The 16,383-nt window shown below is 46.5% G+C and overlaps 1 protein-coding gene across 8 annotated transcripts in view; it reads left to right on the top strand.

Annotated features, from left to right (window-relative positions):
- The window catches only part of utrn (utrophin), a 182,619-nt gene that overhangs the window by 131,258 nt on the left and 34,978 nt on the right, over window positions 1–16,383 (top strand). For all 8 annotated transcript variants that reach the window (XM_078289962.1, XM_078289960.1, XM_078289965.1 and 5 more), the window contains 6 exons: window positions 1,034–1,094; window positions 7,701–7,762; window positions 8,541–8,615; window positions 11,737–11,938; window positions 12,950–13,035; window positions 14,564–14,721. In XM_078289962.1, coding sequence (XP_078146088.1) covers window positions 1,034–1,094; window positions 7,701–7,762; window positions 8,541–8,615; window positions 11,737–11,938; window positions 12,950–13,035; window positions 14,564–14,721 — 644 coding nt within the window. The remainder of the gene's footprint in view (window positions 1–1,033; window positions 1,095–7,700; window positions 7,763–8,540; window positions 8,616–11,736; window positions 11,939–12,949; window positions 13,036–14,563; window positions 14,722–16,383) is intronic.

The raw sequence follows: 16,383 nt of genomic DNA on the forward strand, positions 1-16,383 counted from the left end.
GTCTCCCGCTTTACTTCCCTCTCTCTCGTCATTTTCTATAATCACAAGGCCATTAGTGGGGGGGTTTTCTGCTCCACTTGATTTGCCTGTGCGGGCTCTCAGACACGGACACAAAATGGACGGTGTGTGATTCTGAGCAGGTGGGAAGCTTGGCTGCTACGCCGTGTCACCAATAGACACAAATTTACTAAGTAAGCATGCTGGGAGCTCGGCGACGGCAGCAGACAAAACACCCCTCTGTCTCTTCTTTCATCTCCCTGGCACAGACGCTATCTACTCCATCACGCATTCACTCTCATTACACTACTAGCTTAATATTCCCTCGGGGATCAATAAAGTACCGCGTTCTTATCTCTCCCTATCCATCTAGTGTATCTCTCAATCTCTCTTAATCTCTTTCTCTTACTGTCTTTTCATCTCTCTACCCGTGCGTAGGGCTGTGTCGAGGAGGAGGGGAAGCGGCAGGGCAATAAATCAAGCAACAACTCTGCTCCGTATGGCTCTTGAGAGCTACTAAAGTCTTACATTTAGCTGCTTTTCATATCATATCAAGTTGTCATTCTGCGGGTTGCCTCGGTCTTTGAAGATCTCATCGCTTATCCATTCTCTTCGCTCTGTCCTCTATCTTGTATTCTCATAATGAAACCCGCCAAGATTACACATTATGCCGGGGACGTGGCACCTTTTTGCAAATATGGGCATTAGATCTGTCTATTTTGATCCGTCTTTTTCCTTCATTTTTTCTTGCCCTCTCCTCGCCCTCACTCCCTCTTTCTACTGAGAGAGCAATACCAATTTACTTTTTTTTTTCCCAATTTCATGCACAGTAAGAATCTTATTTATACAACTAGCCTACAGTATACCATTATGGAAGTGTTAGACGTGAGAATTATTTAAAGGCGAGCTCCAAACACTAAAATGGATTACTGTACTGCATGTAAAGTTGTGCTGCGTTTATTCAGATGGTGTTTTGATTTTGACCGTTTGCACTTTCTCTCTCTCTCTCTCTCTCCACCTCTCTCTCTCTCTCCAGCTTCTGTACAGCTCCCCTGGCAACGCGCAGTTTCTCAGAATAAGGTTCCATATTACATCAAGTAAGTGGAGCGAAATGCCTTGGACTGCTGTGTCTGTGCCTCTGTGTAAACTCTTTCTGTATAAATTGTGTGGGTTGTTTTGTGTGTGTGTGTGTGTGCATGATTGTGCTGTTGTCTGCATAGTCGGATGATTATTGTAGTTTTGGAGCAGTTAAGCCTGAGGAATCAATGGGTATTGCCTGTACAAATTCATGTTGTGTTTAAAACACTTTTCCCACATGTTTTGGTATCTACCTCCTAGATCTGTGAGATTCCAGCTAGAACCGTACAGTTTGTGTAGTTTGTAAAAATGTCCACAAAATACCTCCTACCTCAAACATCCCTCACCAGCCATTTATGAACCATGTTATGGCTGTGATATCCAAGCGGTCACGCAGTTCTAAACAATGAGGTAAAACCTATATATTTATAACCTCTCACATCATTATTCACAACTTCAACTCCAACTGCGTCTCCCTCACGGTGGATCGACTAAATGTCGTGCACAGCATGAAGTTGAGTTCACGTTTTTAATTTTGCATTGCAAAAATGCCCGCGGGTTGACTGTAAAATAGCAAGAGAAAAGAAGGCCCGCACTCTCACATGCAGATAAAAAGTCTTGGGTATTTGAAATAGACCCTTATCTTGAACCTACATTTTTTTTTCCATGGAGAATCTATTACCTGAATCTTCTCAACCATTTCACGTTAGAGCTCTGATCTCCTGTGACCTCTCACATGCATCACACACGGATGGTCAGGTACCTATGGTTGCATGTGTATTCCTGGCACGTACCTCATGCGTTGTGCTCCCCATTAGGAACTTCTTTCTGCCGATTTGCTCCTCGGTGTATATTAAAATTCAAGGTGTTTCACCCGCACATTGCACATTCAGTACGGCGTTAGCTCTTCCATTTGAATAGATAATACCTGGCTGCATCCCTCGACAGCCTCCCTCACTATTCTAATAGTCAGTATAACAACTTTAGCTGGGCGTCTCGCTTCCCATTCTAATCCTTTCTTAATCAGGCCAAGCAGCAGGCAACGTCTCTATTTAAACAGTCTTTGGTGATTGCAACCAGGACTGCTTTGCCACTGTTTACAAACCATGAAACTTTGCACTTTGGCGCCCCCAAGTACGAGTTATAACTGTTTGAATTTTGGAAAGTTTGAAGGACGTTACTACCAAGAAATCATGTAACATGACGTCAGTAAACTGCAGACTCCTCAAATCCAAATGTCCTCTTTTTGTGGCAGGCGAGGGTGCAGATGCTGAGAAAAAGCTTTTGGCAGCAGCTTCAGCTATCATTGGTGACTGCTGCTTTCTGTAGACAGAGCGCTCGCTTGCTGCTGTTCAGGAGAAAGTTTTGTGTTTTGTGCTTAAGTTTCGATTTTTCACTTCTTGTGCGCCAAGAAGAATTCCCACTAGTGACTATACCAGGATTTAATTTGGGCAAATAGGGTGAATCTACGGCATCGCAATAAGGGGGGAAGGGCCGCTCATCCCTGTTACAGCCCCAATTTGAGATGTAGGCGGATAAGATGGGTGTATTTTTGCATAAAAATCTTGCCTAGTGCAGCTTTAACTAGGCAGGTCAGTAAGAGAACAAAGTGTTATTTTCAGGGGCGGCATGGCTAAAATCAAAAGACGTTTTGAGGGGAAGCGGATAAGGAGGATGGATAAACATGAACCGACAAAGAGGCAGGCGCACACAGAGAAATGTGGAGAAACTGATACAACAGTTGAGGGTGCATGATATGGGACGAGGTCAAGAGAGAAAGTTTTCAGGCAGACGATAAGGAGACAGACGGGCGTGGAAGAAAATAGGATTTAGACAGAAAGAGAGAGAGGGGGGGGGACACCTGCACTGTGTTTGGGCCTGCAGCTTGGCACTGGAGGGGATCAGAGATGAAAGCCAGAGACAGACACAAACTCGGAGGACAGGCTTATAACTTTGGAGTCAACAACAGCCTGTGATCACAGATGTGCCCAGCCAATGAACCTGCCCACGCCCACACACACACACACACACACACACACACACAAACACGCACACAAACACACATGTACACACACAAAACATACACACCAACAAACGATGATATATGCGCACACACACAAGGATGCAATGCAAATGCACTAGCAAGGATACACATACGCCACCCAAAGACACATACGAACAAGCGCACACACTCAAATGTGTCTAACCAAATGCACACACACACACACACACACACACACACACACACACACACACACACACACACACACACACACACACACACACACACAAACCCTTCTGAACACATACACCATATGTTGTGTGTCCTTGCCTCTAGGCTTGTTGAACCCAGGTACACGAGCAGGTTTTCCCTCCTCAGGGCCGATCTCACATTCAAAGCAAAATTGCCTCTCAGAAACAGGAAAACGGGAAGAAAGGAATCAGTCCTCCTTTAACTCTCTGGCTTTCATGGCTTTTAACACTCTGTTGTAGAGCTTTCGCCACTGTATCGCCTGTAGTTAAAGATCCCCCAAATCTTTTGATTCCCCTCCATGACTCCCATCCACACACACACACACATATATATACACACTTAGATTCATGCACGCTCATGCACACCCACTTATGTGCGCTGTGAAAAGTGAATTCTAAATCTGTCACTGCTTGAGCGGTGTCATTCTAAGGAAGCGTGCATCAGTCTTTGACACATCCATTTCTCCAACCTCTTCTCCTCTCCCATCTTCTCCTCTCACCCTCTGCCTCATTTCTTTGAGCTGACAAAAGGCAGCTGATTGAACCACGCCTGGTCCACCCCCCCCCATGGAGAGGCGTTCATGTAACATATTGGGGGAAATCAAATGGTTTCACATGGGTTCTATGCCAGCCGCCACGTGCCGGCGACCTCAGATGCCGTCCCATTTGACCCGTGGCATTTTTGGGTGCAAAACATGCCCAGTGGGTTGTCTGAGAGAAATATGGCATGGCTGCGATTCCTGCGAAGATTAAAGCTTCCCCTCACATTCCTTCATCACGCTACTTTATCTACTGTCTGTCTATGTGTCTGTGTTTTTGTGTGGAAAAATGTGCCACTGGAAACATGTAGGGGTGAGTGTGTGTGCATGTCCTCCCCAGGGCGTCTTTGTTGCGCAGGCATCTATGGTGACTCGTCAAATTAAGTTTAATTGCATTTTAAGAAGAATTCAAAGCTGTTTAGAATGTATTTCGAGTGCTGAAGAGTAGGGTGAGGGGGCGATAAAAAAGTTTAAGTTTTACGAAGAGGAGTAAAAAAAAAAAGAAGAGCGCGGGAGGGGGGAAGCAGAGAGAGAGAGAGAGAATTGAAAGCCAGAGAGAGACAGAAGATGTCAAGCGGTGAATGCAGGCACTTATCACTTGTCACAAGCGCTTCATGATAAGGCTGGCAGGAGGCTGTCAGTGGGAGAAAAAAAAGTTGCTGAAATCTTTCCCTCTCCCTGGCTCACTCAGATATTTGACTAATTCTGTCTCGCCGGATATCCAGATACACAAGTAATCAGTCATCTGCAGGCTTATGATTATTCATGAGGGTGCCTGCGTGTGTGACAGTGACAAACTCCCACCAGGAAGGAGAGCTGCTTTTGTGCAGCGGCGAGTGTTTGGCTGGTCTGCGGCCAACAGCTTGATGGGATACTTCCACCCCTTGCCCCATGGTCCCACACTACCATTAAGATGCACTGTTTACATGGTCGCCATGGATACGTGCCAAGGAAGGGTTTTGATATTGACTTGCGCTGGTCTTTTGCTCCCCAGAGGTACCGATGTTGACCGTTGGTATTTACATATTTAATATTCTGTCCTCTTGTGGGACAGACAGACAGGCAGAGATGTGGTGAGCTACAGGGTAGAAGTGAGTAATTAACAAAAAAGCCACTTAAGCTTCTGTTGGTCTCTGTAGTCAGGAAATGCCTACACTAAACAGGAAATGTCAAAGGAAGCGGCCATCACTTTGATAACCTTAATTGTTATGGTTCCACTCTGTCAGCCTAAAAGGGTCAGACGACTCGTTTTTATCGGATGGCTCCAGCTGCCTGCTTTGCTTTCACGGACGGATCTCTCGTAAAAAAAATCTTGTAAAAGGTTATTTTTCCCCCCACAGTACCCAAGTGGCTACATAAATTTCATCTTTCCCTCACCTCCCGCTGTATCCCGTTCCGTGACCCCATTTTATTTATTGATGTTTACTCAGAGATGTCATTTAACGGAAAATGTCATCTGCCTCACGCCTCGCCCCACCAGACTCAACCAGCCTCGTCCCCAGACGCTCTCAGCGCTCACAGACAGTCACCTCCCGGCAAATCAGGAGCTTTACTGCCATTTCTGAATACAAACCCTTTAATTTCATCAGCACCGTTTTCCATAAAATGCTTCAATGTTTGAAACCTTTTCGGAACATGGTCCTGTACACAGTAGCTCACTGAGTTAGACCATCGCACCAACGCTGCCTGGGTTAAGGGGTCATCTCTCACTGGGGCTACCCATGCTTAAAAAACTAAAAATAAGTCTGCACTCATGGTTCTGTAGGATGTTCACCAAACAGCATAAAGCAAGTTTGATGAATTTCTGAATACAGAGTGAGCGTCATAGGTCCTCCCATAGAGACGGTTTGTTTTGGGAAGACCTCACACTGGGATGAAGTCCTCCCAGTTCGCATCTTCAAGAAGATTTCAAACGTCTGCCAGCAAATCCCTCAGTCTTTGTCCCCTACTGTTTAATATTCTCTGATGCCTCTCTTCCCGCTCACGATCGTCTCCCTCTGTGTTATCTAATCCGTAGCAGCTTTGTAGTGTATGTGTCATCGGTTCGCCTCTTTCTCCTGAAGGAGAACAAAGACGATTGTTAGGCTGAACAAAGGCACAGCGTTGAGGACAGTTGAACCTGACAACACGGTTGTCCTCATTATGGCATTCATGAGCTGTGGATGTAAGCAAAAGCCGTCCAATCTTTTTGTTGATGGAAATGCTGCCTGCCTCTTTGTGTGTGTGTAAGTAAATAAGTATGACGCAGGTTTTCGTAGCACAGTAAGTTGATCGCGTGTCTCATCTTAGCACTAAGGCTGTCTTGTCTTTGATGTCCCCTCCTACACTCAGAGTTGAATGAGAAAACTGTGTTTTACTGCGATGGCTGTTGGCAGGAGTTTCAGCCTGGGTAGTCATTATTCTTCCTCCCAGTGGGGCGGTGTGTGCACACGTGTATGTGTGTGTGTGTGTGTGTGTACCTGCGTGTACGTGCGTGCCATTCGCAAAAGCATGTTGTTATTCGGCAAAATCCCCTGACTTGGATTCATCGGAAGCCATTGTCAGTTCAGTCAGGCACTTTGTAGGCCAGCTAAATAAAACAAGACCCTAGCGTCCCCCGAGGGCGCTCCAGGCATTAGCGATGCGAGCACAGGTGTGAAAGGGGTCATCAGTCTCTACGGCCGATGAATAGTGATGAACATCTGCGGACGAGGAGGGCTTCTGTAGTCCACTTCCCCGCCTCGGCTCGCTGTCAGCGCTCCACTTCCCATCTTGCCGCCTGTCAGCGGAGAGCAAGCCGCAGCACAACCACAGGGGAGATTCTGCATTCAAAAACAGACATTTAATTTGAAATCCCTCTTTCAGAAAGCCTCTCCAACATCCCCAAGTTCAAAGTATGGCTGATGACAGCCAGGTGCCCCCCCCCCCTCCCAAAACACACACACACACACACACACACACACACACAGCCACCACATCACGGCCAGCAGAACTCAAATGGATGCACAATGGATTGGCAGCCGCAGAAAAGTCAGATTCTTTGCTGTCCTCTCTGTGAAGACAACCACGTTTGATCTGTTTTGGGTTGGGTCTTATTTTATTTATTTATTTATTTATTTATTTATTTTTTGAAGAGTTGGTTCTTCAGTAGATTTGGGTTGTTTTTGTTGTTTTGCATATGTGTGTGTATGTGTATGTGTGTGTGTGTGTGTGTGCACCTGGAGGCTTCTGTCTGATGCAGGAGCGTAAACAGGGAGTTGAGACATCAACATGGTCCCCTTATACTTATGTCCCATGGTGTTTGAGTGGTGGAACAAAGTTGTATAAAAGACAGATCCTGTGGAGATCAGAGGGCTTCACAGTGTGTGTGCCTGTATATGTGTATGTGTGTGTGTGTGTGTGTGCTCTGTTTTCTTTTCAATCAGAAGCCTTTGATGATTTGTGAGCTCTAGAAATGTGGAGCCTGTGTCTCCATTTTGGAGTCAGTAACGAAAGAGTTTGTAACAAGGCTATCTACACTGATTGCACACGTCAAATGATGATGGTGTCGGTGTGTGTGCGAGTGTGTATTCATTTTGAGAGTATTTGTGTATGTCTACTAGTTTGCTTGTGTGTGTATATATGTGTGTGTGTATGTGTGTATGAATCTGTCAGTGTCTTAGGTTTTTGAGTGCTTTTGTCTGTGATTGATTTGTGTTTGTGTGTGGCAATAGCTTTGAAAGTGTTTGTGCATGTCTGTCTGTCAGTTTGTGTGTGTGTGTATGTGTGTATTAGCGTCAGTAGTGTGTGTTTATATGTCTGTGCGTCAGCTTACTTGTGTTTCCAAGTCTAATGGTGTATTTTTGTGGTTTTCAGTCACCAGACACAGACTACCTGCTGGGACCATCCAAAGATGACAGAGCTCTACCAGTCACTAGGTAGGGAATGGAAACACACACACACACACACACACACACACACACACACTATGAACAAACAGCATGGTTGTAGCTTCTTCACATCACCCAGGGTGTTTGCAGGTCCTGCAAAAGTCTTCAAATGTCTTAAATGATATTATCTAAACCCGTGGCAACAGCTCTTATTTAATACAGTTAAATAGAGAGGTTTCTTGGAGGCTGTTTTTCCGGTGAGAAATCAACCCTGTCATGCAGACCTATATTCTGATCCCACAGTTGCTTTCATTTTCACATTTTAAAAAAAGTCTTACATTTAACTTCATTAAAATTTTTGCAGACACCCTGATCTCTTCTCTTCTCTTCTCTCTCTCTGTCTCTCCCACCATCCATATGTATGTCTCTATCCCTCTGGGGTGGCCAGTGTGACTGTTCTTTAATGAGCAGCTGGATCAGTAATAAGCTGTGAAACTTTGGGAGCGTTCGCTGTAGGCCGGCGGCTCGACAAATAGGACTGGCCTCCACTGAGACAGAACTCACTAACCTAATTACACAGTCCACATTAGCCCTCCCCTCGGTGGCCCCCGCAGACAATCGCTCACGCCGCCGCCGTCACCGGAGGACGCTGGCTTCACTTTCACTGAAGGAACCCCGGGTCTCGCCAGCGATGCCCACGAGGCAGATTTCTGTTCCACGTTGTGTTCTGATGTTCTTCTTCTGTTTCTTTCTGCCCCTCTATACCTTTCATCTCTCCGTCTCTCTCTCTCTCTCCCTCTCCCTCTCTCTCTCTCTCTCTCTGTAGCTGACTTGAACAATGTGAGATTCTCAGCATACCGGACAGCCATGAAGATCCGCAGACTACAGAAAGCACTGTGCTGTAAGTAAGACGCACACACACGCACGCGCGCACTCGCACACCTTAACACCTACAGTCATGGCCCGCCTCCTTTGAAGTCTGTGTCTAGGGGCAACGAGGGATGCTATAATGACTTGAAGCTTTGCCAGACGCTGTGCCAGAACAGCGCAGGAGCCAAGGAGAGTTTGGCTGCAATATTGCCCACATTGTGTCTACGTGTATATGTGTGTGTGTGTGTGTGTGTGTATGTGCATGATTTTGTACATGCACGATCACAGCTGCCATTTTCTCTTCAGCCTGTTGAGCATAGCGCCATTTGGTGTGCACAGGTGGGATGTTTTTTTTTGTTGTGATTCAGGCTGTGCTTTTTTAGGCCTTTTTCCCGAAATGAGATCTGTTGTTTCTCTTTTGTAATGGACACCTGGCTAATGGTGACTACCTACTATCTCTGGTGGCTATCTACCCTCTCTTCCAACCTGAAGGTCTTACACACATACACACACACACACACACACACACACACTCTACTGGCGTAGCAGGTGCATGCAGGCTCCGCCCTCCTGGGCTTTCAAACAGTATGGCAGCAGCTACTTGGACTCGGCTTGCTGTTATAACGGTGACAAACAACCATCATCCAGCTGTTGGCATTATTATAGCAACACACACTGTGAGCCCAGACTCAGCTCTATGGTTCTCATTCACATCCTGCTGTTTGTAGGAAGTTTGCTCTGTGTGTGTGTGTGTGTGTGTGTGTGTGTGTGAGACTGTGGGTGTGTGTGAAACAAAGAGAGGGTTGTGTAGCTGTAGGCCTATGTACCTGAATTTTCGTGGGCATCAAAGTGTGTTATTGTGTTTGTTGGTTGTTAATGAGTTTGGATGATTCAGGCGTTTTAGTTTGCTATCTCATATTGCCTCTCTGATCGCATGCCTGTGTTTGTGACGGGAATGCATAAGCCTGAGTGATTTCGACTCGGGGCACTGCAATTCAATTTCACCCATTAGATTAGAACAGTCACAGTGCAGAACATGCACGCGCGTGAACACACACACACACACACACAGGCGCGCACGCACAGAGAGAGGATCAGTAGTTATTAGTTATTAGCCTGGATTCATCAGGAATCGTGTTTGCTCGGAGACCTGTGTGTGTATCTGTATGAGTGTGTGTTTGTGCATTTCTGAGTGTGTGCATGAGCATGTGTGTGTGACAGAGACAGACAGACAGGGAGAGAATGGCACACACACACACACACACACGACAGGGATACCATTAAACGGCTAATTGGGTTAAGTCTGTGCCAGGGGGCTGGAGTAGCGCAAATGAGTTTGCGTGGCGTCCCGCTATCACGCCACAGTCTCTCAGCTTCATATCTGCATGTGTAGAGAGAGACAGAGAGAGAGAGAGCGATAGAGAGAAGTGAAGTTTTGCTTTTTGTCGACGTGGTTGCCCTGCTGTGCCTGCTCCGTGTGGATACACCCCAGTAATTACCGCTGTCTGTGGAACATGGGGTAACATAACGAGAGGAGAGATGGAGGAAGGTGAGAGAGAGAGAGAGAGAGAGAGAATGAGACGGGGCAAATGAGGAGAGGTGTGAGGAGAGGGAAGGGAAGGGGAGTGGGTTGCAGGAGAGGGAGCAGAGTCGCAGTCGAAAATGGAAAAATGCCAGCAGGTCAGGGAGAGAGATGCATACAGAATAGCAGAGCTGGCGGTTCTAGTGGGTTTGGATCTGACTCGTGACCTTTGCCTGTCCTTTCTCTCTCTAATGTATAATCTCTAATAATGCAGAAATGCCTTTAAAAATCTAAAAAAGAAAAGATTTAAGAAATAATATCAAAGAAAAAAGGGATTGATCCCCCATAGGGAAAATCTCTTTTCGCTTATACCCCCCCAGTTCCAGTTATCCTCCAGTTGAGAGGCGATCTCCCTGCTCACTGCTCCACCTTGGTGGAAGTAGTTAAAATGAAAGTACAGAAGAAGAAGAACCAAGGGGAGAGAGGGAGGGAAATGAGTGCTGGACTGGAGATAGAAGCATATTGAAAGAGGGATAGAGGGAAGGAGGGATGAGAGAGTTGAAATGAGAGCTGGGGTTGACATGAAAGGACAGAGGAGTATGGGGAGCAGGCTGTGGCCTAACTGCTGGGATCAGGCTTCACCACACTGGATTAACATAAACACCACAGCTATTCAATTAGACACCGCTGTGTGTGTGTGTGTGTGTGTACATATGGCAGTGTCTACCATACACCACTAGCTGCTGAAGGTGTCTTGTTTTTATTGTTTATGTTTTCAGTTCCAATTAGTGTGTGTGTGTGTGTGTGTATTCATATATATATTTTCTGTGTGTTTATGTAGCCTGCTACTGTTTTAAGATTGCCGTCCCTAGGGGCTTTATTAGCCCAAGTGGATCAATGCTCTCTCTTTCTTTCTGTTACCTCCCTACCTTTCTCTCTCTCTCTCTCTCTAGATAGATAGATAGGTGGATGGATGGATGATAAAGACAGACATGATAGAAGTGTGATGTGTATTTATAGATCTCGCACTCCTGCTTTGCCTTGTCAATTAAGACCTAGCCGACCAATTAAAAGAGAGAGAACTAGACTGCTCTCTGTCTGACTCTCTCGTGACTTTCTTTTTTTGGTTCTATTTTTCCTCGTATATTAATATTTCACCATCTCAATCCTGCAGTCTGTTCTCTGTATTCCCTGCAGACTCTCAAAGTTTGTTTTGGACTATTTTGGACAATGTATCAATCAAGTCTGCGGTCTTGAAGTGCCTCTATGAATAGTCTGTGCCATTTTCAGCGGCCCGTACTCTCAGATGTGTTGGCATTTTTAGAAAGCTCTTTGCTGCTGCTGAAAGCCCAGTGAACGAGTTGGAACGGTGACTAATGTTTCTAACTAACTCTGTCTGCTTCTCTCTCCCCCCCCCCCCCATCATCCTTTCTCCTCTCTCCTCTACTCCACTGATTTCTCCCCTATTCACTTCTCTCATGTCCTTTTCTGTCAACTCCCTCACCCATGTCTTTTCCCGCTGGCTCCCTCTCCTTCACTCCCCTCCCCCTTCTTTCCTCCCTCTCTCTCTCTCCTCCTGTCTCTTCTCCCCTTCCCTCTATCTCCTTCCTTCCCTCCGTCTCCTCTGCAGTGGACTTGTTGGACCTCAGCGTGGCCCAGACCACCTTTGATCAGCACAAGCTCACCAACAACAGTCAGCTGCTGTCGGTGCCGGACGTCATCAACTGCCTGACGTCCATCTACGACGGCCTGGAGCAGGAGCACAAGGACCTGGTCAACGTGCCGCTGTGCGTCGACATGTGTCTCAACTGGCTGCTCAACGTCTACGACACGTACGTACGCCGCAGTCGGGGACTTGGAGGGGTGGGGATGGATTATGAATCAGTCTTCCACTCTCCGTCCATTTGTTTGTCTATCCGTCCCACGTGATATCAGACTTCACTGACAACTTTGGAATGATGCATCTCACCACTGCGTTCTGGCAATTTGAAAATGTAACTAATGCGGCATCTGTAACTGATGCTATGAAGAAACAAACTGATTTGTTTGTTTGTCACACGCAATATCTCAAATTCCAATTTTCCAATGAATTCCAGTGAGAGAATGATGCATCTCATCACTGTGTTCAGGCATTTTCAAAATTACACTGACTAGCCCAAGAAGGGTGCTACAGTTACAGGTCAAAACAAGGTGACACATTTGTTACTGATTGCCTCAGATGGGTGCTGCATCATTCGTGAAGGATAACTACTTTAATCCCAAGCATACACACACTCTCGCACACAAAACCTGTGTACATACTGCTGTACATACTTGGACATTGTCAGCATGTCTGCAAGTGCAGTCTGTGTGTTTACCTGGGAACACACACTCAAACACATGTTCACATACACTGTGCGCTGACATGGGTCTGAATGGTGTCTCATTGTCTGTAACATGGACATACTGTATGTGTAATCACACACATGCACACACGCTGTCAATCAACATGCTAACATTGTTTCTGCATACACTGTACATACACCTGGAAGCTCACTAGCTTTCTTTCTCTCAGGCACACACACATACATACACACACTCTAGAGCATGCAGATTGACAATAAATAAACTATTTTCTTTCCGAGCACATACTGATTTTCTGTCACTGCGGTTGTATTTAATTACTCCAGATCAGAACAGAACACACACACACAGTAAATTTGACTGGCTCACTGCCACTTGTCTAAGAGGCCTGATGTGTGTGGGTGTGTGCATGCTTGTGTTTGTGTGTGTGTGTGTGTGTGTGTGTGTGTGTGTGTGTGTGTGTGTGTGTGTGTGTGTATGTGTGTGTGTGTGCCCTGCAGCGGTCGGAGTGGGAAGATCCGTGTCCTGTCCATGAAGATAGGATTGCTCTCTCTCTCCAAGGGGCACCTGGAGGAGAAATACAAATGTAAGTGTCATTTAGTAGCTAAGATACTGTATCTGCTAATGCACTTGAACGCACCGTCATCCCGCCCCCTGTGCATGCCAGTCTGTGTGCGAGCCTATCTCACACTGCCCCATCATGGCTGTAATCCCAGCAGTATTAATCAGACTGTCAGAGAGAGGAGCTTGAGAAAGGGCCGTCTAATTGGATGAGAGACCTCCCACGCGTTTCTACTGTTCTTTATTTATTTCATTTTCTATTCCGATTGCTTTTTGGGGGATTAGAGAGTGGATATAGGCCTGCTGCACTGGGAGAAGGCTGTCATGTTGGCTTCCTGCTCTTTGTTTCTGTCTCGCTATCTCTCTCTGTCTGTCTCTCTCTCTGCTGTCATTGCTCACACCATTGTTCATCCATCTACCAGTGCCGCTTTCTCTTTCATCCTATCTTCCTCTGGCATCCCCTCTCTCCCTCCATCCCCCTCTCCTTCTCCTCCCTTTCTGCTCCTATGGCGTGGACTCCGTCCCTGAGCCTATTCGTTCCACTGGCAGTTTCTATTAGGGTGAGAAGGGGATCAAGCTCGCTTGATTGCACCCTTCCTCCTTTACTCCTTTAGAGTCTCATTGGCTGTCAAGCCTATGCATATAGCTACACAGCAACACACACACACACACACACACACACACACACGCACACACACAGTCATAGAGTCACATTCAGATAACCAGACATGCTGCCATCTGACACTCACTTTGTGACAGTTGCGTATGTCAAATGTATTCCACAGCAGAAAGTAGTGAGAGTCGGGGGGTAAGTTTGATCAGTCAGATGACACAGGATATGTCTGCATGGGAGGAGGTCACAAACACACATCGATGCTGGTGTTTGCACACGGGTTTACATACACACACACATGCGCGCATGCACACACCCCTACATAACAGGAGCTAGCATCAGGGCCAGGTCTCACATAGAGATCAAAGTCAACAGCAAGCAGAACAGAAAGAACTGTCATTGCCCCTCGTTCCTCCCTCTCTCCCTCCCCCTTTCTCCGGATTACCCTCTCTGCTCTGTCTGTTCGGTTTGCGCGTGAAGTCTGGAGATGTTTCGTAACTTCATCTAAAATATATCACTGTCAGCGTGTTTGTTAGCCCCAGCCTGCGAATCGACAGGCGGGCTTCCATATTCAGCTGTGTCAATCTCCGGGAGAAAGTGGTTGGAGCGGGAGATGGAGGCAGGAAGGGAGGGATTAAAATGGAGAGAGCAGAGGATGAAAGGCATGAGACAGAGAGATTAATAATACATCTTTTTCTGCGATTCCCTCTTTGGCCTCCCCACCCCCCCTCCGCCACCAATAACAACACCCTCCCCACACACTATGTACTGTGCCATCACTCCCACCCTTCCTCTGCATCTATATATACCTTTATCTCTATCTCAACATATTACCCACCTGCTCCATCTCCTTCCCTCACTCCCTCTTTCTCCTCCTCTCTCTCTCGTTCTCTCTTCCCCCCACCCCCACCCTCCTCACCTTAACCCCCCCTCCCCCCAGACCTCTTCAGCCAGGTAGCGTCGGCCGGCGACACATGCGACCAGAGGCAGCTGGGCCTGCTGCTCCACGACGCCATCCAGATCCCGAGGCAGCTGGGGGAGGTGGCCGCCTTCGGAGGCTCCAACATCGAACCCAGCGTCCGCAGCTGCTTCCAGCACGTATGTACACACACACACACACACACGCACGTAGACATGCACGTCAGTCTACCCACACACAGACACAGACACACAGCCAAAGAGTATGTAAACGTATAGCCTACCTTATCATAGTTAGCTCATTTCCATCAGGTTCTGTTACATCAGTTACAAAAAAATGACAGAACAAATTGGCAACATTTGTTGTTACAGCAAATGAAAAGAAAAACAGTATACAGATTAAAGACACTTTCCCACCATTATTCCAGAAGATGTTGGGAAGATAAAATGTTTTTTTGTGAGATTATAGACACAGAACATTTTTATGTGAAATAAAGAAAGTGTTGGTGTCTGTAGATTGGAATAAATCATCTGGTTTAACTTCATGTACAGAGTTTGGAGACAAATGAATCCAAAAGTAGTTCAAGTTCCAGTTAGAATCATGTAATTGACCACATTACTAATTAGAATTTTTGGCAAGTAATAAATAATCTGTCAGAGATTATATTGAGATACCTTCCCAGCGCTGATTGTCATTGAACGTCTTCGTCTCCTCCTTTTGTTCTCCAGCCGTCTGTCCCATCCCTCTCTCAATCTTGTGAAAGTGTCTTAATATCCGAGCTCTGTTGACCAACCATGAAGCCTCTGGCGGCCTCCGCCGTTCTGCTGGCTGTCCTCTAGTGTTTTACTGCGGCCAGCTAACCACTTTCCTGGGTTTATCTCTGGGCGTCGCTTGCATTTAATGATGTCTTCATCCCCCGGGATCACTTTTTCATTTTTCTCACTCTTTCTCCCCTGACTCATGCTTCGACAGTCATAAATTGGAGCCAAGGCATTAAAATTAGGAAGCTATAAATTTCACTGATTCCTGCACTCCACCTCCCAAAATAGCAGCTGCTGGAGTGTGGCTGACATTGGCAATTTTACCCACCCAGCCACATAAACCAAACTCTCTCTCACTCTCTCTCTCTCTGTCTCTCTCTCTCACACTCACTCACTCACACTCACTCATTCACTCACTCACTCTTTCTCTCTTTCTCTCTCTTTATGTCTTTCTTTCTTAAAATAATGCAAATGTGTTTGCCTGCAGTCTACTCTCTTGATGACATGTTAATACACACATGCACACAGAGGTGCAAGCATGCGTGAGTACACACACACACAGGCACACACACACACACACACACAAATTGCACACACACTTGGTCGTGAATTGCTACACCAGCTGTAGTCCACTAACCCATTAATCATTCAATCATCAAACCAGACAGGCAGGCAGGTAGAAAAAGTTCAAATCTCTCTCTCTCTCTCTCGCTCTCTCTCTCTCTCTCTCTCTCCCTCTCTCTCTCTCTCTCTCTCTCTCATACACACACACAAATACACACACACACAAAACCCTGTGCCACCTGTGTGTCAGTCTGCCCTGCCAGTGACAGCGCAGTCACCCAGTCCATTTGGTTTAATGGGCCTGTGATGAACGAGTTGGGCCCCCATAAATATGGCCTCTCTCACCGGCCCTTTGTCACTCTCCTTCATCTATCCATCCATCCATCCCTCTGTCCCCTCATCCTTCCAGCCATCTCTCCACAGCAATAATTAATCTGTAAGTGCCATAATTCTGCCGTTAGACGGCAAGGGGGAGGGAGGTAAGGGGGAGATGAGACGCTAGGTAAAGGAGGAAAG

Source organism: Centroberyx gerrardi, chromosome 18 (assembly GCF_048128805.1).
Source record: "Centroberyx gerrardi isolate f3 chromosome 18, fCenGer3.hap1.cur.20231027, whole genome shotgun sequence".
NCBI classification, from domain to species: Eukaryota; Metazoa; Chordata; class Actinopteri; order Beryciformes; family Berycidae; genus Centroberyx; species Centroberyx gerrardi.